Source organism: Oenanthe melanoleuca, chromosome 4, assembly GCF_029582105.1.
Source record: "Oenanthe melanoleuca isolate GR-GAL-2019-014 chromosome 4, OMel1.0, whole genome shotgun sequence".
In the NCBI taxonomy this organism is placed as follows: domain Eukaryota; kingdom Metazoa; phylum Chordata; class Aves; order Passeriformes; family Muscicapidae; genus Oenanthe; species Oenanthe melanoleuca.
Window position 1 is genome coordinate 61,340,246 of NC_079337.1, and position 23,795 is coordinate 61,364,040.

The 23,795-nt window shown below is 37.3% G+C and overlaps 1 protein-coding gene across 5 annotated transcripts in view; it reads left to right on the forward strand.

Moving 5' to 3' along the window:
- ZFYVE28 (zinc finger FYVE-type containing 28) overlaps window positions 1–23,795 on the forward strand; it is a 143,192-nt gene that overhangs the window by 90,953 nt on the left and 28,444 nt on the right. For 2 of the 5 annotated variants that reach the window (XM_056490387.1, XM_056490388.1), the window contains exons 7-9: window positions 2,292–2,393; window positions 10,303–11,667; window positions 22,276–22,380. In XM_056490387.1, coding sequence (XP_056346362.1) covers window positions 2,292–2,393; window positions 10,303–11,667; window positions 22,276–22,380 — 1,572 coding nt within the window. Of the gene's footprint in view, window positions 1–2,291; window positions 2,394–10,302; window positions 11,668–22,275; window positions 22,381–23,795 lie in introns of those variants that run through there. The other 3 variants (XM_056490389.1, XM_056490391.1, XM_056490392.1) reach the window with 2 other exon arrangements.

Genomic DNA, 23,795 nt, shown 5'->3' on the forward strand with positions numbered 1-23,795 from the left:
AAAGTATTAATATTTGTATCTTTTGTGTAGATTGACCACTCAAGGCCACTAAATTATAAAAGTGTTTTTGCTTCATGCAGTTTTTGCAATATTGAACAAATCGGATGCATTTTTCCTAATGAGTCTTCATGGTTTACTAAGGCAGCAGCTTCTCTGGAATAAAGCCAGCATATTTTAATATTTTACCACTGTGAATGTTTTAAAGTTAGCTAATATAAGTAGAATAATTGAGGGAAATAAAAAACCTCAAATCCTGAGTGTAATACACTTCTCCTCAGGAAATCCCTATGGCCTGTTGTTCCTGTTAAATAGTATATTGTCTCTAACTGTCATTCTAAAAATAATAGCAGTAATAATCTGATTATTGGAAGACAACAGGAATGTGAGAACTCGGTTTGAAGCTGCTGGAAGACACAGTGAAGGAGAAGTCACATCATGACTAACTGGAAACTCAGGGCTCTCTGGCAAATATAGATCATGTCTATCCCTAATTACAAAGAAGGATAGAGAATGAGATGAGGTTTAACTGCTCCTAATTATCCAGTGATAAGAAATCACTGTCATGTGAAGTTCCACAGAATAACTACCCCATCCATATACAGTGTTTTCTAGAAGAAGCACAAGCTTTGTAGGAAATATTAAGATTCACGTTTTAGTTCTTTCTAATGCTGCAGCTATATTCAGGCTTTGATTCAGAGCTCTTTCAAATGTTACACATATACAGAAGCCATTTCATCATTTCTTTTCTGTAGTGTTCTAGCCCACTTTTTTTTAAAAATTTATTCCAACAGTTAAATTCTGTGGCAATTCCAACTGCCTGAAAGCCAAATGAACAGTGACTTTGCATCAGGTAGAAGTTTGAGGAGAGTAGCCTTGAGCTTTCACTGAGCAAAGTAGTAACATTTACTTATGCAGAACATAAGATATGAGTCAGCAATAACTGCTTCACTTTGTGGCAGCCTGCTTGTTGAAGCTTGCAAAGCATAGAAAAAAAAGATAAAATTATGTATCCTTGGCAACAAGATAAGTTGTCTTAAGCCACCAAAAAAAAAAGTAACTTGCAAGGGAAGCAACTTTTTCTCTCAGTCATCTCCTTTTCACTGCTTCTCTCCTCAAAAACCTAATCCCCTGGTCTTTTTTATTATTATTATTATTATTTTTAATACTTCAGGGGAATTCATACAGCTTGTGACATCAGCTTTGCTGCTGTGTCTCAGAGAGCCTTTGGTCACTCGGGTGCTTGCTGGGGAAGAACTGGTGACCAAAAGACTTTGACAATCTTGTTAGCCAAGGGTTGTCTTTACTCTGGATGATTTGGATGCTGCATAGCTCTCTGAAGCAACAAGTAATTTGAGCTTAAGAAAAGGAATGTGCCTTTGAAATACCATGGATAACAGAGCACTGACAGTATGGACAGGAAGGGGAAAACAGTCTTGGGAAAAGAAAACTGATGTAATCTCAACTGAGGACAGGCTCCCTTTGGGAAACATACATGGTTTTTGCAGTGGGCTGAGGATTAACTAGTTTTAAGCAGGGTGGTGCCTGGTGGGAATCCACTCTGACACAGTATGGTGTGAGACAGTAGATATGAAGGTGAATTTTGTTTAATCTGTGACACACAAACAGATTTGGGCTGTGGTGATTTGGTCAGGAGGAGCTGTTGAGATCTCTACAGTGAAGTACTTGGATCTTGAAATCTCAGGATTGTGAATTTACCTCTTTCCAGGGAAATCTGTACAAGTGCTGAGTTGATTTAGAAGCATGGTTTCTTTAAAATGTGTTTTATGTGATTAAGAAAATAATTTTCTTTTTTTTTTTTTTTTTTTTTTACCATATGTCAATACCAGGTTATATTTATTTTAGAGGTAGAAAACTAGGAGCTCAGGAGTCAGCTACCTTACCTGTAAATTATTTGGACTGGAAAGGAAAAGCCATCTGCAATATCTCAAATCAGTGGACCAATGTACTTGATAATAGGTTTCCTTAGTGGGTTGTTTTTTTTTTTTTTAATTCAGCTGCAGCAATGAAATAAATGTGTGTGTTCTTCCCTTTATGCTTCCATTGCTTTCTGCCATGTTTAAGAAAGGGCAACAGAGTGAGGGGTATCTTTTTCCTATTAATTTAAATAGTATCTAGTTCTAGCTGTGGGTGAATAAGACCAAAATAAGATAACGAGATGTAGTTAAATGTTCTAATCTTTATGTACAGTTGCTTTTCTGACTATTCAGTGGTTGCTCTGTGTAATAAAGTTTTCATTTTTGTGTGTGTTCATGCATGTGTTTGAATTACAGTGGCCTTGTTGTCTACTCCGAGGGACCATTAAACTTGGACCATAAACCAGAAGATATGTCTGAACTCTTTAGACCTTTTCACACTTTGCTAAGAAAAATAAGGCAAGTAATAAAAGATAGTTGTAATTGCTTCTCTTCTGAAGTGAAAATCAGAGGCCTGAAAACTCATAAATACTTTAAAAAGTGTTTGTTTGCTATGTTAACCATAAACTGCATTTTTCTTTGATCAGCCTGATATACCCATGCAATAACTAAATGTAGTTTTTCATTTCATGGTGGTTTTTTTTTAAATCTCTGTGATAGTTTCTTATTTTTTTGAGTATTGTTTGACAGCATTTCACATTTTCCTTCTGGTTAGATGATGCCTGAAATACTAAAGTTAGAGTTTATTTTTGGGAGATTCTGTTTCTAATTAGCATCAACGTTTCTGCTTAACTAGGCTTATTACATTTTCTCATTATGCTATGATGCAATATTCAGATAATTCTTAACCTAATAGAAGTGACTATCAGTTTTTCATATTGTAAATTTGTTTTTCACAGGATAAATCACTTTATACTTCTTTCCATTATGCTTCAGTGTTGGTTACCATTGGAGATGTGGGCTTTGGCTCAAGTATAAAGAACATAAAGTATTTTTTTCTTAGCTCAAGTCTTTAGAAGACCTATCTGTTATTTAAGCTGTATCTTTGAAGGATCTTTATGTTCACTCTTCAGGTATTTTATATGGGTGTTAAAAAATGTTCTTAATCCATAAGCCCTGTTATTTTGTTAGAATTCAAATTAATATACCAACTGCAACTTTTTTTCCTAGAAATCTCTAGAGATAATTTGACAGGTTTCAGTTTCTTTCCCCTGTGTCCAATTTTCAGCAGTTTGTTGCCTTCCCTGGATGTCATGGTGACAGTTTAATGTCAGAATAGTTTTCACATAGTTTATCCAGATTGATCTCCTCTCATCTGTTAGAGGTGAGGCATCTCCTGAGGGAGAATGTGAGCTTTTTGAGGGGTGGTTCAGAGAGGAGCTATTTCTGAAGTTAGCCTTTTTAAATATCTAGACCACATCCTCACGTGTCCCTTGAAGCTTCCTAGCACTTTTGTCTAGAAGTCTTATTTTTAGGTACAATAATGATATTCATATTGAAATTTGAGAATTAAAATTGACAAATCAACATGTTTGGTTTGTTGGGGTTTTTTGAGTAATTATGGTGGTATAAAATACTGGATTAAGAATAGCAATGTGACCTGAGGGGCAAAACTGAAGTTAGGAGGGAGAAAACGCCATATTGGTATTGAACCATGAAAAGTCCATGGAGTTGACATTAAAATACCTTATTCCAAATATGTGGCTATATCCTATTTTCATCAGCATTCCACTTGCTGTCTAAAGCCAAAAGGATTTTTAAGAGCTAATATTCTTCCCATAATCTGTATTTTCTTCTTTGTCCTCATATTTCACAATATGAAAATCAATGAAGTCAGTGTACTGATCAGCCCACTTAATTTTCAGTTACTGTGAACATAGCTCTGGGGTTGAAAACAGATTTGTAAAATGCTTGTTTGTTCAATAACTAGAGTTTTTCAATGTCAACTTTAAAAAATAAAAATATTTCTGATTCAATTCTGGAAAACTTCTGATATACTTTAAGACTTTAATTTATTCTGTAAAGGAAAGAAAACATTAAAAATATAACTTCAGTTGTCTAGGAGACAAAGTTGGCAAAGTCTTCTTAGTGAGATAACATCCATCAGAGCAAAAATTCAAGCAAGAAGTGATATGAAATTCTGTGTCTGGCAGTCTCTGAATTGAAGAAGCTCAAATACTGGCAAGAACTGATCTCAAAAAGATCCTTTAGTAATACTCTTGAATGAAAAGTACATTGAATGAAAATAACAATGAGATACAACTAAGTGTGCTGTTCATGTAGGGTAACTTAATTACTTTTACAAGTACCTAAGCTGTGTGGAGTTTTTTTCTTACCAGGTTGGGTTTTTTTAACTCATCAGGCTGCAATCTGTACTCTGTGGGAAGGTTTGTAGATACCTATGAAGAAGATGGAATGATACTTGGTACCAACATTTCTGCTCCCCCACAAAGAAAGAGTATTTTTTCCTGGAGTGTTTCTCCAATCTCCAGCACCAGTAGTTAAGGCATGAAAATAGATTCAGAAGTCTTCTGTTAAGAATGGCTGCATTGTGTATTCCGGTTGTGTGCCTGTTGTAAGAATATAGAACATCTTACTGCAGAATGTGATTACATCCCAGTGAATTCCTCTGTAAAATTCTGTAACTTTTTAGCCAACTAAGTATTTTAGCTCATAGAGTAACATCATGTACAGAGATGACTATTTTGTAGGATTACAGGTAATTAATTTTTAAACTGTATTATCCTGAAATATCCATAAGGAAAAGATAAGTACTGTGTTTAATTATGTTGATTCACATAATTAAATCAGAACTAGCAGAGAAGATAAATATCTATTAGGTATGAAAATTTTTGGTGTCCTACTGGTGGCTGACAACTTTGAAAACAATAGGGATTGTTGAGACTGAGAAAAAGCAGTGAGAGTTCTTGCTGAGTTTTTTGAAGGGTTGAGCAGCAAATTATGGCTTTGAATGTTTTAATTAATATCTAAGCCAGGTGCTTGTGTTGACTTCATTTTGTGTGTAAAATATTAGCATTGGTGTTTTATACATCTCTCAATGCAAAATTATATAGTAGTGCTATCTCTGTGCCTTTGAAACTAAGGCATTTGAAACATTTCTGCCAAACTACTGCAATCTGCTTAGGAAATACACAGAGCACATCATCTGCTCTATGCACAGATAAGTAACTTAGGTGCCTGTGACACAGAATGTTCATGTGATAAAGTATGACCTATACTATATATACATTTGAGGCTGCTGTACAGAGATTTTCAAAAGTCAGCAAGCTTGGGGGTTTTGCTGTACTCCTTAATTCTGTCCTATTTCAGAGCTCTTTTCTTTCCTGCTGCTTGTTTCTGGACCATTACAAGTGATGGCGGAGTCCCTATGGATTTTGGTGGAGCAGAATCAAGTAGATTGCACATCAAGTGGTGCAGAATCAGAGTATCATACCATTTTAAGTAGCCTGAAACCTTTCTCTGTCATTGACTAGAAATTAAATGCAGTATGCATACTCTGTGTGTTAAAGACTTGGGTGGGCAGCATGAAATTTATTTTCTTTTGAATTAAGTGTGCGCAGTGGTTGGGCAAAAACTGATTAGTTTTTACGAGGTGGCTGCATTCAAAACTTGGAGTTGGTTCAAAACTGTAGCAATGAAGTAGTGCCAGTGCTGTTTGTTCCATATCTCAGGGCTGGTTTCTCAGTGTGGGTGTGTCAGATGCCTGGACTTGGCTGTGCAGGGCTGAGCGCAGTGGGAGCGGGAGGATGCGTGTGGCGTCCCTGCACCTGCACTCTTGTACCTACCTCCTGTGGTGGCAGCTGGTTGTGCTCCCTTTGGAGCACAGGCTGCCAATAACAATGAAGCTGTTCTCTGATAACAAGGCAGTTTAAAATTCTAGTCAGAATAGAAGCAGAGTTAATGGAGGAGGCTTGAGGAATGTGCAGGATTAGTGGGTTTGTAGCCCTGTCTGCTTTTAAGCTGAACTTGTCTTTAAAGACATCTGGACTCATGTCTTTGAAGAACTTATTTTTGTACCCTGGATATTGGTAGTAGGGTAAGATATGTTCATTGTTTTTGCCATAGGCAGAGCAGATCTCTACTGCTGCTTGTAACAGGCAGAGCACAGCTGAGGGACTTGCTTGGTTTTTCTGCCAGTAGCTGTAACCACTGAAAGAACAATGTTCCTCATATTTTGAAAGCTAATTTGCCTTCCTATTATACAATGGCAAAATGAGTAAAAGCAGGTGAAACCTCAACATGCAGTTTTTAAAATTCTTTTTTTTTTTTTTAAGCCCCTCTGAGAAGAAAGCACACTGCTGCTCGTCAGGGTGGATTGCAGAAGCTGACTTTATGTGTGGCTTCTGAATAATGTAAGCAGAGGGAGAAATCCTTTTCATCCGTATGACCATAATAAGTTAAAGGTTCTTCAGCAGAAAGGAAGTGAACCACTGAAGTAGCTACAGTTTCATTAAACTTTATAGCTTACTGATGACACCTGATGTTTAGGTTTTAATAATGAAATGTCACATTTCTTTCCATATATTGGCTAACATGCCTTTTCAATAACTTCATAGTCATTTACAACATGGCAGATTGGCAGTGACTCCTGTATAATCTAATGTACAGTATATCTAAAAGGCAATTTGTCATCTTTAAAAATGCTGATGTCATTGAATCCAGGGAATTTTTAACCAGAGAAGTGGAGGTAATTACCTGAATCTCTTTTAGAATAAGCTGTGTTTGTTAATAGCAAAATTTCTGGTGTTTGGATTAGGAAAATGAGCATATTCCCTTTGAATTTCAAGCAGGATTAATTCTCTGCTGAAATTATAGAGCTGGTAGACTACCATGTGCAATTCAACTGGTTGTTTTGTTCTTCCAAGGCTGCGTGGATCTGACTCATCTAAAAAGACATGAGGACAGTCAGCTGATTCCACTGGTGGTGCCTGTTGTTCTTTTTGTTAATACTATTTTTTGAAATCAGGCTTTATTTACTTATATTTATTCATCCTCAAAACTGCATACAATTGCCCTTAAATTTTGAGGTGTTGTTATTGACAGACATAGAATTCATTACTCGAGTCCATGGATCTAGACAGTGTAAAGTAAATATATGTTTCCAGCATGGAATTTACAGTGAATGTGTGAAACCTGTATTGGATAGGTCTGAGCAGCCAGGCTCTCTGAGCCTTTGGTAAAGGAAGCAGAGTAGCTCTGGAAACCCAGACACTGGATAATGCTGGGTGCAGCCATGGCGTTCTGGAGGCTGAATAAAACCCCAGAATAGATGCTGGAAGTCCAAAGATTCAATCTTAGCTTTTCCCTGGGCCCAGTGTATCATTCTCAATTATGCTGATGGGCTTGGATGGAAAGCAAATTCCTTTGAATGTTGCTGGTGTAGTCTTTGTAGAAGTTGCTCCTTCTTTTCTTGTTTGGAGAAGTGTGTGACTGTGGTGTATGGAGAAGCATAGCTGATGTTCAAGCAGTTTTCTGTTGGTCTGTTCCTGGCACACAGTTTTTAATCCATGCAAGAAAAGCTCACTATTGATTGCTGAACACACAGATGCTGTCTTGGTTCAGAAATTCCTGGCTGTTGGCAGCCAGTAGTATGCACTCACAGGGATCACTGTGTGTCTGTCCTGTGCTTTTGCTCTTCCTTAGGATCCATCAGGATTCTCTACTTGGTGCACCCTTGTCCAACCCAGAAGTCTCCTAGATCTTTAAAATCATTGTGTATGTGAGGGACAAGCTTAAACCCTTCACTGTTAGTGTTTGTGTGCTTATTTATTGTGTGCTTATTTGTGTGCTCTTGTTTATATTTTTTTAAATGAAAGCCCAACTGCTTTTAAGATCTGCTTTTAAGATCTTTTAAGATTACTTTCTTTATGCTTGTACAATTCTACATCAGTGTTTTGGTAAACACTAACAAAATAGAAATTCATAATACAAAGCCTCATGGCAGCAATCATGTTACTTTGTTTTTATTCATTCTGTTGTAAAGTTATTTCAAAAACAAATTGTGATAATACTACTGTTTTTATGGTGACCTTAAAACTTAAGCCATTCTCGTTTTTTTTTTAAGGTGATGTTCAAGTGTTTCATCTCTTAGACACTGGTTAAATACAAGATCTGAGTAATAATAAGGTGGGATCATTGCATACTGTGTAGACAAAAGAAAGGAATGTATAGGTATTTAAAATGTTCTAGTGTGCCAGATAGCAATACTGGTTTATACCTTATTAGGCAGTTGGGTCTGACAAAGATCATCTATTTTCCTTATTTTTGACTGAAAAAAATGGTCAAACTTTGGATTTGAAGATGCATATGGAATGATTCTAGGAAATTCTGACTTCTCTGTTAGAGTGTGAAAAATGAGGATACAGTAGTGCAGTTGTTCTTCTAAGTGGTACTTCTGAAGGCTTAGAACTTTTTTCAGGATCATATTGCTCATTTAAGGCAAGATTTTTTAAAAAATGTTAATAGTATGAAAAGTACATAGGCATAATTTTCTTCTGACTTAAGAATGCTTATCTAAACTGTTAGCTTTTTCAAACTGTAGGTAGCTGATGTACAGGTCAGATACTATGATGTAATTTTTGAGCTATTTGAAAAACTGGTACTACTTGCAAAAAATTTTGTTCGTGGAATTAACAAGTTAACAATGTAAGCCAGTAACTGGAAATCAAGATATGAGACATTTAATGGTTTTTTGGCATTTTTTGGCCTCTTTTTTGCACCAAAGTTACTCCTTCAAGGGAATTCTTTCAATATATGATGATGATTATTATTATTATTATGCCAGCTGTATGTCACCTGCTTACAAATTATTCCTAAACACATGTGGAATAATGGACTCGTAACTTTTGAACATGCCTTGCTTTTCCCATCCATTCATTTATGCTAAAATACACTTACTGGTCTTTGAAAATGATAGCAGCAGTTCTAGACACGGGATATTTGTATATGTGGCTTCTAATTGAGAAGGATAGTGTAAATCAAATTCAGAACTTAATTTACATGCTGCTGTGTCTGTGGATTTGTTTATAAGTTATCAAGCACTTAATAACACTTTGTTTTCAGGTGCCAGTAGTCCTAAACTGCAGTACTGAGGACACTTGGTAACACTGGAGATGCTGCATGTCTATAAAAACACAGTTTACTAAATTGCTCAGTGTTTGCTTCTAGACCTGCCTTGTTCTTAACATCAAGCAGAAGCTTTACTCCTTAATGACCCAGTGTTGTGGCTTAACCTCAGCTGGCAACTCTGCCCCACGCAGCCAACTTGCACCCCTCCAGTGGTTTGGGGAGAGAAGCAGAAGAGTAAAAAGGAGGTCGTTCATGGGTTGACGTAAACACAGTTTAATGGATAAAGCAAAAGTTCCAAAGAAGCAAAGCAGAACAAGGAATAAACTTACCACTTCCCCAGACAGGTGCTCAGCCATCCCCAGGACAGCCAGGCTCCATCCCACTAATGGTGACTTGGGAAGACAAATGCCACCACTCCAAACAGCCCCCCTTCCCCCAGCTTTATGTACTGAGCATGATGCCACATCTATGGTGTGGGATATCCTTGGGTCATTTGGGGTCAGCTGTGTCCCCTCCAGCTCCTTATGCACCCCCAGCCTCCTCACTGCTGGGGTGGGTGAGGAGCAGAAAAGGCCTTGGCTGTGTGTGAGTCCTGCTCAGCAATAACAAAACACCCCTGGGTTATCAGCACTGTTCCAGCACAAATGCAAAACACAGCCCCATAGTAGCCACTGTGAAGAAAAAGAACTTTATGCCTGTCAAAGCCAGAAGACTGAGTTCAGTGTTTGAGGCAGGAGAGAGTCAACTTCCCATTTCAGTTATCTGGCTTCCAGATACCAGTGTTGTATAAGCAATATTATTATTTTATTGACTTCTTTTATCTGAAAGTATAATGTTGTGAAACTTCTGCAGTACTCTTTTGCAGAATAATTTTCTCAATCAATTTGAAGGATGGAAAATTAGTTTGCTAATCAAAGTCAAATCTGTGAATTAAAAAAGTAAAATGATAAAATAAATCTAATTGTGGGTGACATTTTCATTCTAAGTGATGGGGAGGGGAAAAGTTCCATTTTTGTGTGTATTTTAGTTTTTTTTGAGGCTTCACTGCAAGCATGTATGTAATTTTATGCCTTCTATTTGCATGAGTAATCTCAAATTCAGGCATCAGTAGTCATATGCTCTGGATATGAATGCAAAATGCACCTTGAATTACACAGTCAGAAGTATTCTGTGCCCTCAAGTTCTGGGTTTCTGCACTAACAGTAAAAGCTTTTTTAAAATTTGTAACATCAATGCCTCATGATTATAAATGACAAGTCATGTATTTCTTCATTTTCAGGGATCTCCTTCAGACACTGACTGAGGATGAACTGCACACACTGGAGCGTAACCTGTGCATCTCTCAAGATGTAGATTTTCCTGTCAGAGCAGACCCTGAAGTACCCTCTGTCATTGCACCAGGCATAACTGCAACTTTGCCTCCTAAGGAACTTTCAGCAAAAGCTGAGAACACAGAGGCTGAGCTGGCTTGTTCCATGCAGTATGATGAGCAGGAGCTGGAGCAGCTGAACAGGATGGTGCACAGAGTTGGTGATGAAATGTCTTCTCTGCTTTCCCCTCCAAGCATCTGTCAGTCTCCAGCTCACAGACCTAGCTTAAGAAATAGTTCTAGCACAGAAGCTTCACCAACAAGACACCATCTTGACAACTTAACTGATGAAGAGGATAGAGTGTTTTTTATGGATGACCTAGATGGAGCAGGAGAAGCTCTGGCTGGGTTGGATTCAGTAAGTGATACCTTTGCTTGGGTGAATAACCCTTGCCATGATTCAGAACAGAACGTGCAATACAGAGATGCTTTGCTTTATGAGAATGGCCATCAGACTGAGGAAGCTTTGCTTTTAAAAGATGCCAAAAGTGACTTAAGCAATAATAACAATGTTGAAGATGGAAAACAGATGTCTGGCATTTCAGTTCCAAATTCATGCAGCTGTCTGGAAGGTGCAGACTCACAGTTATACCTCAATGGCTGGGACGCGTATGCCGATGACGCAGAAACGGCAGAAGTGATAGCGCACAGGACAGGGGGAATGAAAATATCTGCTACTGTAATATTCAATCCTAAATCTCCTTCTAGCTCAGAATCCCCAGTAACAACCCCAGAAGCAGCTATTAGTTGTGTTCCTGGATCTGCTAATCCATTAGCAAATGAGGAGGAGGATGAATCCCATAAACTCAGTATAGCTGCCACAAACTGTCTAATTAATTCCTGTGTGTGTTGTGGCAGCTGTGAAGACAGCAGGGAGGACGGTGTTGAAGGTTTAAAGACTAAACATTCTGCAGGAGGTGTTGTAAATGCTTCATACACATTAGTAAAGTCTAAGGAAATGGACCATGTAGATAACTTGGACAATTCAATCCCTGAGCAGGAAACATTAAAACCTGAAACTTCTGCTTTGTTAGCAGAAAGAGACTTTGGCAGTGAAGAGCAAAAACTGCCAATCTCCTCTAAGTGCCTGGCACATTCCTCAGGTTCACAGGTAGGAGCAGAAAGTGACTCCCAAGGAGAAGCAGAAAGCATCTCAAATCAGCAGAAGAAGTGGGAGAAGAGAAAACAACTGTGTGATAAAAAAATGGACTACAATGAAGATGCTAGTAGTGAAAGGACAGCAAAGGAAGATGTAAAGTCAAGATCTAGTTCAAGGTAAGAGCAACTTGATATCTTGGTAGTGATTTGCATGTACATGTATTCGTCTCCTTATACTGCAGTGATTGGTGAATCCTTAATATTGATTTTAAGGACAATAGAGTGTAGCAGGATTAAGGAATTTATCCATATATATTTTTTTACGCAGGTAGCTTTTTATTGGACGTCAGCTTTTCTGCAAAAGATTTGGAGATCATCTGAATTTTAATCATCCGGTGTCTCTGTATCATTGAAATCAATGTTACATTGCCTGCTTAATGTATCCAAGAGAGCATTGCTGCTAAACCATACCTGGCTCATTACTTCCATTGTACTCTGCTGATTTATAGGAGAAGTATGTCTGGCAGATACTAAAAAGTTAACTTTTGCATCAGTGCATGTGAATATGTTTTCTAAACACATTTTACCTTGGCTTCATTCGAGAGAAAGGGGTTGATGTGACCATGTTTCCTGTGGGCACAAGTGTGTCTGTGAATGTGTGTGCTGAAGGAGCCTAGCAAAGTGCAGAAGTGGCTCTCAAGGCCTGTTGGACTATTTCAGCCAAAGCTGATAGAAAAGTAGAGGTCATGAATTAAGGTTCTGCTTATTTAATGACAACCAGGAACTTGATAATGGGGAGATAATACTTCATAATACTTGTAATAAAGAAAATGCCACGGTTCAGCTCAACTTTGATTAAACACTGGGGATCTTACACAGATCAGTAGAAAACCTGACTTGGTTTTGGTTTACTGTTTAGAGGATAACCTGTTTAGTAGCGAGTCCTCAGTTTCCCTGAAGTATTAATATCAGGAAGCAGAAGGAAGATCAGTTACCTTTGTTTTCTGTTTTTTTGTGACAGCTGGCTTTCTTTGTGTGTGTGATGCAGCAGCTCTCGTTTTGTTATGTTCACAGAGCTTGGAATAACACAGTGGAGGTAGCTTGAACCATAAAGCTTAACCACAATATAAAAGCTACAGAAATAAGTGTACCAATTGAATTATGAAATATTTTACTGGTGGTGGAAATAGAATCATGAGTTCTTTAGTCTGGATCTAATTGCTTTTGCAGGCTAAATACAACTTAGCATGCACCAAGCTCGACTTACCTTTCTCTTGATTCTGGTAATTTGCTATCTTAGGCTTGCAAGTATGATCATATTCAAGGCCTTACAACAGGGTTTCTAAGTGGACTTCATTTTAAGATGCAATTCACAAATCCCTTTGACATTCTGTGATTTTGCAACACTTCAAGTGGAATACTACGTAAAAGTAATCAGTGTTTAATCAGTTTCCTCATAAATTATACAAAATTCAGGCTATTTGTTTGCCAGTTTTTGCCTTGGGTAGGATATTAAATGAATTTTGAGAACAGGTCTGAAAAATATAATAAAATTATATATATCTCTAAGCTACTATTTCAGCTTCCCATGTTTTGTGAATGTAGTAACTTCTCCACTGACTTGTCCAGCCTCTGTTAATATTGCTTAAAAGTTTTAGCTGAGAATTGTCCTTTTACAGAGAGTTCTGTAAGTCTGTGTTCCCATTTGCTTTTGTTTGCTCCTGATTCCTGTCTGGCCTCTCCTGCCTGTTGTGATTTTGTAGACCTAAGTCACAATTTGTCAGCGCGGTTGCTTTTTGAGATTGGAAAAGTCTGAACCTTCTTGATTAGAAGCGGTCCACAAATTGTCCATACCTTATCTCTTGCCCTAAACAATTTTCAATTATACAATTTCCTCTTAGCAGTAAGTGCATCAGAACTGCATTTGCTCAAGATATGAGCAAACTGTGGATATGCGTAATTGGTTTCAGTTGTTTTGCAGTTGTTCTCAGTATTTGACTTAGAATTTTTACTAAATGGTGTGCTGAGGTTCTTTTTGAAGTTGTCTCCTGAAGCCCCAAGGTGTTGCTTATGATTTCAGAGGCTGTTGTTCTGTATGTGATGCTAAAATTGTTCTCAGTGTGTTTGCCAGTTAAGTCTTGCTGTTTTATTACCTGTTATTCAGACTTTTAAGATCTTGGGAAGCTGTGCAGTCTGTTCTGGTTATTACCCTGAATAATTTTGTATTGGTAGTAACCTGTCAGAGCTCATTACTCTCCCGATTTTTGCAGGTCATACACAAAAACAAAGCTCCCAGGGTGCTGAAGAACCTCAGCCATGACATCCCACCCTTCTGAGAAGTGACTGTTAAACAGCTTCTCCCAGTTTGTGATTAAGAATTATCTATCCTTTTTGGGCCTCTCCTTCTTATGCTATAGCTTCTTAGTTTCTTTAAAAGCCTTTTGTGAGGTATTTTGACAGAACCTGTTGGGAAATCCAGAGGCTTGACAGATGAATCACCATTCTTCACAAGCTGCTTGACCCCTTCACAGAGCTCCCAAGAGATTCCCTCTGCAGAAGTCACCTTACTTCTTCCCAGAAAGATCTTGTTGTTGTCTACTTATTTTAGCTTTGGATACATTTTAAGTTGCTTGGTATGATCATCAGGCTCACAGAGCTAGAGCTGTTTGAATCCCTGTGGAATCCTTTTTTATTTTTAGGGATAGCCACCTTTAGACTCCAGGCATCAAGGAAGTTTTAAAAAAGAGCTTAATAATTCATCTTATTCATTCTTTAGTTCTAAAACTCTTGGGTGAATGCTTTGGAATATTTTGAGTATTTTGTTAACAAGTTAGTGGGATTTGTCTGTTTTCACCATAACCTCTTACAAATATACTTGTTTATTACTCCTAATTAGCTGTATTCATTTTTGAGACTATAGTACATCTATTATTAATTGCCAAGTATTCCGCCTTTGCAGCAGTAGAGCAGTAGGGATGGAGGTATTCTGTTACAAACAAAGTTTTTGCTGCTTTATTTGGAAGTATTCTAATACCAACTCCTTAGGTATATTCTGTGAAAGATGGAGGTGCTGGGGTTCTACTGAGAACAAGGTTAAAAATATGGATAGATCCTATTTTTTCCCTATATGTATGTATATAAGTTTTGGGTCTTGCCTCTGTATCACTAGTCATGTTATCAGCAAAAGAGATAATTCAGTTGCAAAACAACTTTGTGGACCTTTCCTTACTCATGCTGCCTGGGCAATGACTAATTACTGCTTTTTGATGGTATTTTTAAATTGGAAGATCACATTAGACTTCTGTGACTGCTCTCTATTACATGCTTGTGAATGCCAACTTAACCATAGGGGAAATGTTGGAGACGGTAGATTATTTTCAGAATGATGGACCTATTAGCTAGAACAATAAGCAATCTCATACACATGGAATAGCTGCAGGATAGACTCATTCATCAAGTTGATAAATGTATTTACTTTCTAGTTACTGTAAGTCACCAAGTAGAAGAAAATTTTCTCTCCCTTTTCTGTATAAAGCAGCTCTCAAATGTGTATTTTGTGACACAGACTGTTTGTTTTAGAACATCAGTCATCTTACTACACACTATGACATTATAGGTATAATCTCTGTGATCCAGATGGGTTTTCCATAATAATTCTTGTATCTGAAATAGCTGGTATTTCAGGCTTCTCTGTCTAGCCTCAAAATTCAGTGGACTTTAAAATACAGATAAAACACTCTTCTACTAAAAATTTTATAGAATGGTTTGGGTTCCCTTTGGGGAAGGGACTTTAAACATCATCTTGTTCCAGGGTCACCTCCCACTAGACCAGGTTGCTGAAAGCCCCATCCAGACTCTGCTTGAACACTTCCAGGAATGGGACCTTCACAGACTCTCTGGGCAACCTGTGCCAGGGCATCACCACCCTCAGAGTAAAGAATTTCTATCTAAATAAAACCTACCCTCCTTCAGTTTGAAGCCATCCTTCCTCATCCTGTCACTACCTGCTCTTGTAAAAAGCCTCTCTCCATCCTTCTTGTGGGCTTTCTTCTGGGACTGGAAGACCACAATTAGGCAACCCTGAAGCTTTCTCTGAAACAATTCTTTAGAGAATTGCAGCTAAATGACATCCCATAGCACTTCCCTTGATGGAGTCACACAGCAGACCATCACTGGTCATTGACAGGTCTCTACTACTTGGCTTTTTAAGGCATAGCTGTTGATATGTCTTTCTTTGTTATTTGCTTGTATGTCAAAGATATAAAACATCAACAGCATGAGAGTCTTGGGCTGCAGTGCTAATGAGATGCAAATATGAGAAAATTACTAGCAAAGATGAAAGATCTGATTTGCTGAAGGGACAGGGTAATGAATAAAGGCTGTCATGTAGCAAAACAAACTGTTAAAGGGGGAAAGCCTTATAAGAATAGGAGAGAAGATGATAAAACTATGAAAAAACACCATTTGGTGTTTTGGGGTAAAAAAGGATGTAAGTTAACCCCAAAACCAAGCTTTAAATCTGTATCTAGTATTCCTTGTCTTTCAGCTGGAAGCAAACTATACAGATTTTTTTTAAAACATAAAATTCTACCTGCTCTTTCACAGAAGAAAGGAAACTACAAAGAGGGAGGATAATTTTTTTGGTGTTTTGTAAATATTTGTCTTTCTGTTCTTTCCAGAGGAGTCCATGTAAACTTGCTAATTTTTATCAAGTATGTGGTAACTTGTTTGATATTGTCATGCAATGCTGGTGTTTTCATGTTTCAGTCTTAAATACCTGCTTCTGTTGCATGTTTATTTACCTACTGACCTCACAACAGTTCTGATATTAAAAAGGGATTATTAAGTGTAGTTTCTTGTGTTTCCACTGCACATCTATTTAAAATGTCTAGGTTAAGTTTCACAATTTTTTTTTTCCTTGATCAGTTTGAATTAAGCCTTCTTGATGAAGCCTTTTGCAGTGCACCTGACAGCTGGCAAAAGGAGCTGCAGTTGGTAGTGAGGAGAATTTCTTACCTTCACCCTTCCTGCAAGCTCTGCCTGTGTCCATCAGCTGTTGCATGCTGGCACTGTTTGCATTTACTTGTGGGGACTAAAATATAGAATATTTTGCCATATGCTTTTGCAATGTAAGGAGGAAGAATGAGGCATCCTTGCAAAAGCATGTTTTGCTATTTGTTGATCTATATTACAAGTCTAGAATGAGGAATAATTTATTCTTTAGCTTGGTATTCAAGTTGTCTCTTTTCTTAGTCTTGCAATTCTTTAATCCTAAATTCTTTATATTGTACAATATTTATATATTACAGTAGTCTATATGGAAACATATTACAATTTTATTTCCTCAGCATATTAGAATAACTCTAAAAAAAATGAACACCTGTTTCAGACAGTTGGTTTCTAATTTTGATTTTTTTGGCCTGAACTTTATTTTGTTCACTCCTTAGCAACATGTGATGTGTGCATATTTTCAGTACAGCAACTTTAAGATAAGTCATTCCACCTTTATAAATGCATGGATAAGAGCCATTCAGCCATTTGTATTTTGAGGATGGCTAACATTTGCTAAAATAAACAAAACCAAATTCACACAAAGTACCTTTCTAGCTTGTCTGAGTTTCTAGCTTTTCTACTAGTATTCCTTTATAAAAACTAGATTAATTGATAATGAAATGCAAATTAACTTAAATGTCTTAAATTCATGCTTTTCTATAGTATTCCCATCACAGTAAGATTTAAGAAAATTGGGTATATATTTGCATGAAAATGTTGCTTTTTCCATAAAAAATTACTGGACAGCTGTGCAAGTTAATGTAAACAAAAATATGTCTGTTTATTGTCTTGTACTGATTAGTCTTTTAACTAGCTGTTCAGGAGAAAGAAAAATTCTTAGCAGCAAAAAGCAAATAGTACTTGATTGAGAATCAAACATCAGCTTTTCAACTGTAATACTTCCCTTAAGCAATCCTTTATCTGGCTGTTGATTGAAGTTCTTTGTTCCCTTTCTACTATTCTATTTATTGCCTTTATGCAACTAGACAAATTCAGATTCAGTCAGTATAAATTAGTTTTTTCAGTCTCTCCTCCCCTTCTTTTTAACAGTGCAAGTCTCAAATTTGAAATGGCAGTCTTTTAGCTCTCCTGTTGAACACTGATTGTGGGCAGTATCCTATAACAGCTGCTGGTGCAAAGCTTTAGTGTCACTGTTTTATACCAGCTTCCCTTTCACTAGGTCCAAATATCAGTTAAGGCAACAGTGAACCATATTAGCTTTCAATGTAGGGATTTCTGAAATAACAGGTTTAAAAGTTTTAAAAGATAATTTTTGAGTGGATTTGGTGTGACACATAAGGCTTTAGAGTCTGCCCTCATATAGTGAGCCAAACAATACTTGTGCCAATTAACTGTTGTAATATGAAAAGTAATTGTATTCAATTAGTAGCATTCATCAGGAAACCATCTCCTGAAATAGTTTTAATTAAATGTAAGAGGCTAGAAACATATTCCAGTAGAAAAAAGCATGGATGAAATAAAGGTGGCTTTCAGTTTGTTTCTTCTTTTTAGAATATTACAAAAGGTGGCCAGCGGCTTTCAGTAAATGCTTCATTGGTTCAGTCTGTCAGTTTTCCATGAAAAGAGGCAGCCTTATCACCCCATGTCAGTTTGCTCCATGCCCTCAAATCTTTATTCTGTAATTTTATCAGAAGTGCTGAAGAGTTATGTTTTGATGAGCTGGTGCTAGAATGTAATTTTTAAAACGGCACTGTAGGCGTTCAAGACCTACAAATGAAAAACTTTTGCCACCTTCCCCAGTTTAAGCAGTTCTATGAATCCCAATCCAAAACAACATTATTGCAAATGAGCATGACATGGTGAAGCTCAGGTCACCTGTGGGCTGACGTGGAAGGAAGAGTTCACAGCTCTCAGCTGCAGGATGTGGTTTTATGCACAAATTTTCTCTTATAATTGTGCTAATGAATGTGTGTGCTGAGCCATCATCAGCTGATAATGTCAATCTTGAGATGGGAAAAACAGGTCGACTCACCTCACCAGCACCTTAGAAAAGTGGAGAGGTTCTTCAGGCAGACGTTAATAAGAAGAAAACTCTACAATTATCCTGAGACTGTGTGTACCAAGAGGGAAAGCAGTAGGTATATTGCAGTCTTCATTTGTTGGTTGTGGTTTTTTGTTTTGTTTTGCTGGGTTTTTTTAAATGCTAGTTAGAATAATACTTAGAAAATATAAAACAGAGTTATTATTGGAGTCCCATTTATTAGTGCTAAATAAACACGGAACTTCTTATGTGAAGTCACAGCCTGAATATGAATTAGTAATAAATACTGTATATAATAAACACTATTTCTAGTACAATAATTCAGTCTATATGGATACACAGGAATGACAAAAATGTTTGCATGTTGTAATTGCCTAAACTACACAGTTTATAACAACAAATGAATGTCTGTGGGCGTGGTTTATGTCAAGTGTGTTCAAGCAGTTTGTATTGCCAAATGATGACTAGATGGATGGATATCTAATCCTGAAGTCAGCAGATCGTTCAGCATGGTCAGCTTTGTGCCCCAAGAGAAAAATGGAGGAGTGGAAAATGAAAAAATTTATAAAGCAGTTTAGAATGGCCAACAGTCTAAGACAAGGCTTAAAAACCAATGAGATGGTGGAACTGATGAGGAGTTGTGCTGATAGGTACTGGTATGAAGTGAGAAAAGATTGAAAGGAGAGGTGAAGAAGTACAGAGAAGAGATGAGGTGAGGTTTATTGTCTGTTCAGAAGACATCTGTGAAGGTGAAAGTAAAGATAGCATTGAGATGGTTGATAATGCCAGCTGGCTTTGGGCCATTATGTTCATTATGCTCACTGGGTTTGCTTACCATGAAGGTCTTTATTGGTTTGCCTTGTTTCTCAGACTGTCCATTCCACATAGTTAACTGGTGATAGAAAGTGATTTCATGTCTTGGAACAATATGTGCAATAAGTAATATCTGCTCTTAGCAGAGAGGTAGTGGTTGGTTTGGTTTATATTTTAGCCTAGAGTATATAACTCCCCAAAACCACGTGTGAACTCTTGAGTTCTTACGAAAAATGTAGCCCTTTGGGCCCTGTGTAAGAGCTTAAAACCTTAAATTCTTTAAAACAAAAGAAAGTAAAAAACTTTAGAACCTAAGAAAACTGAATTTAAGTGCTTAAATTTTGCTAACAGAGATATTTTGATTGGACTGTAAATATATCAGACAGAGCTTCACAGAAGGCATTCAAGGACAGCAAACCTGACATCTTTGAGAAAAATTATTACCACCCAAATCAGCTGGCAAGATTGTTACACAGGAAAAATCTGGAAATGGTGGGCAGGTGTGAGAGCATAAAAGATGATGCTGAGTTTGCTACTTGTTCTTGTTTCCTGGTTCAAAGATTAGTTTATTCTGAAGAGTGATGTGCTTCAGAAGCAATGATGTATTTGCTGTAAGACAATGAATTAGCAAAATTCCATGGTAAATATAAGAGCAGTTTAACAAGGTAAGATGGCAAGGTGCACTTCAGTATTTAATGCATAGAGGGTAGTGGCAAACAAAGCTGCCAGCAAGACCCTTTCATTGAGTCTTGAGGTTCAGAGAGGAGTGTGGCTGCAGCTGGATCCAGACTTAGTCCCAGATGTGATCAATGGTTTATGTCTAAAGGTTTATTTATGTATGTGCAGTCAATCTGTTTATCACTTAGCTAGTATTTCAATATTTCAGCACTCTTATTCCCAATTCACTTACTCAGTATCTGATGTGACAAGGATTCACTGAGCCTTGAGGAGTAATCATGAGAGGCACCCCTGCAGGGGAATCCTGGCATGCAGCCTGCTGCCACACAGGAGACCTCAACAGGCCCTTGACTGGCCACTATTTTTGGGCTAAGTGACTTATAGTCATATTTGCATACCCATTGTACTTTGGTTGGTGTGTGCTCAAGTAGCCCTCAGCTGCTGTGCAAGATTCATGGCCCTTGACTAGAGTGGTGTTACCTGTCTCCCCAGAGCCCTATTTGGGTACAGACATCCAGACTGCCATTTCTGGCTTTTGTTTAAAAGGAAAAGGGGGGCAAGCACACTACCACACCTGCCTAATCATGGTGTGAAATTGTGTGCTAATGGTTTTTTTAATATCATTTAGCTGCTGTAAAACAGATAGTAAAATTACATTTTAGTAGCATGACCATATTGTAAGATTGGATGGGTAAAGGTGATGAGCTATAAAAGAGTAAGCCTTTGTTTAAATGCATATATCTCTTCATAATGAGCAGAATTAGCAAGGGAAATTACATAAAACGAATGAAAGTTAAATAGATTTTTGTTCAAGTCTGATAAAATTATTTTTCCGGTTGTGAAGTCTCTCCTTTCAACTAAAGCATGGTACACTTGGGATTTATTTTCAAATTGGCAGTCAGAAATGAGAAACATGAAGGGGTACATTTTCCAAGTGATTAGTGGGAGGTATGCAAACAAATCCTATTATTTCTTAGTGGGATTAGAGCACATACCTTTCATACAGTGCTTTGAAGAATTCCCCTTAAGCATTCTTCCAGACTTCTAGCTGAAAAAATAGCTGTAATAGTAAATTTGGCAGAAGAAGAGTTTGGAACATAACTGGCTTGCATATATCTAAAAGGCAAAAGGACATTAAAAAAATCTACTAATAATTGTGGTGAAGGTAAGGTAAAATAATCCTGACCTATAGAACTATCTCTCTTTTAACTGGAGATGTTTCTTAGGTTTTTCTTTGCATTGTCCAAAGATTTCTATTGTCTGAACATTTGAGTTCAGCTGGGTTAAATGAATTTTCTACACTGCCTAGAGCAAATACAACTTTGATATCTCTGCTCAAGATTATGTATCCTCTTATCTCATTTTTTTTTCCTCAGCTTGTGGAATTTCCAGTAGCCAAGCAGTAAATTGTTACATAAACAAGAAATTGGTCTTTGCAAGATAGTTTTATAAGTGCTTCTGAAACTATTTTTACTCCTCTAATCCTAGTTTTTGTTGATAGTATGATGTAAGATCTGAGATGATGTGTTATTTAGAGGCTTTTCATCAGTCCAGGGATGTCAACCATTCATTTAAATTAGTCATATCCTTTTACTTAGTAGCTAGTGGATTTCAACTAAGTGTCAGTGGTTTGCCATGGGACTGCTCCTTCCTGGATATCTGTTGGCTTAAAGCACAAAATTTGAGGTACATATATGACACTTAACAGGGACTGAGCAAACTTAAGGACAGCTCCATCACCAAAGTGTCAACTTTCTGTTTTTTAACAAACCTTTTCCTTCCAATGGGGAGCGAATGTAGGTCAAACTTTTCACAATATTCAGAAGTTTTGGAAGTGTGTGGTTTACTGTGCTTTGGGCTGAAACTCAAAGTGACTTTTTGAACCTTCAGTTCTGTTATGTCTTCAGTTTCAGGTTATACCACATTTAGCAGCAAGGGCATGCTATTCCCTCTATCTCCAATGAAAATATAAGACCCACAGGTATTTCCTGAATATTTTAACTGTATGGCATGAATTAAATTGAAGATTGTTGTAAGATGTGTGCCCAATGACTTTGCTGAATTGCCTGTCCTTTTTGGAAGAAAACAGAATAGGTTTGTATCATCTTCTGAAGAGCAAAAAATGCAACTGCCAGTTGATTCTTATTTCTGTCTAAGCCATGAGAAGCCATGACTTAGCGCAATGCTGTTTTTGCCTTTGCTTGCCTCAGCGGTTCATTTTGTTTCGTGTGTTTTTTCAGTTCTCAGGATGGCTTACGTGATTCCCCCCTCAGCTCCATCTCCAGCAGTGACTATGAGAGTGTTTCTGTCACTACATGTAGTCTCTCCAGCATATACGCTCTGAGGTAATAACATCGCTTTGCAGTCAGATTTGACGAATGGTATTGACTTATGCTTGGTTACAAATTTCCATTGAACTAATCAAGTGACAGCAACACTTCTGAGTATTCTTCCTTTTCAACAACAGGTGTTTTTTGGTTTTGTTTTTTCTTTTTTTAACCTGCCAGCTTTCTTCAGTGCTGTGACAAATGTGAGGCAACTATTTATGGAAAAGTTTTTAGTGCATGCAGGAATCACTTACATATGTCCATGATCTCACTTATTTATCCATATAGCAGTTCTTAGGAGACACTTCAGGTTGTAGCTTGACAAGTTACAAATGTTTTTCTTAGCTAGAAAACATGTTTTTTCTATTTTGTTTTGCCTTGTAAAATAAAAGATGTTCCAGTTAACAGTTTATCTTACACCCTGTTGCTGGCCGACACTGGTAAGGGTATAGTGAAGAACTGCTTCTTACTTTACAGAAGATTTTGAGTTGGAAGAATCCCACAGAGGTTGTAGAGTTCAATTCATAAGTAAGTGGCCCATACAGGGATTGAAACCATGACCTTGGTGTTTTTAGCAATACTATTTTATATTCTCATCCTCTGAAACTGCCTGGGGGTTTTAACTTTAATTGTTTCAAAGCACTTAATGGGAGTGATAGAAGAATTAAGATTAGGGCAGAGAAGTGTATCTAAAGCATAAAAATGAGATCTTTACATTTTTCATTGTTTGCATAACATACATGTATGAGTTGTATTGCATACACTGTGTGCAGTAATACTTTTGCTCTGGTACAGACAGATTGAAATACCACCATTTCAGCTGATGTAGATTGTCCACTGCTTCTTGTCCTCTCTTTGTCATCTGGTTTTCTCTCCCCAGAACTTCATTTGAACATCAGGATTTTCAAATTTCATCTATGTGTGGGGATAAAAAGAGGAGATAAAAATGACTTTTCTAATAGTGATAGATGCAATACTACAAATAAAAATTGGGGTTTTTTTAGGATGTACCTGTCTTCAATTTTTAAAAGCTTTGTATTTTTAAAGTAAGGGCAGAAAGATGCAGTAAAACATGTTTTTCATTGTTTTAATTTTTGAATACATTGCCTTTTGACTGTTCTTCAGACAAAACTCAGTTCACCTGCATGCAGCAGTTGCCCTGTTCCAAATACTGTATACATCGAAGACTGTTTCACACAGGGCTGTCTGAAGGGATGGTAGATGTAGCCTCAGTGACTCTTCAGGAATAACTGGAGCAGTGAGAATAAGTCTTGATTAGATGCACCACCTCTTTTGAAGGCCTTATTGGTCTGCTTTTGTACATTAGTGCTGCATTAGCCACTGCATTGGTAGTTAGGTCAAAGAAAGTTTGATTTCTAAGGCAATATTTGTACATGTGCCTTTGTGCTCTTGTCCACTGAAATACAGCATTG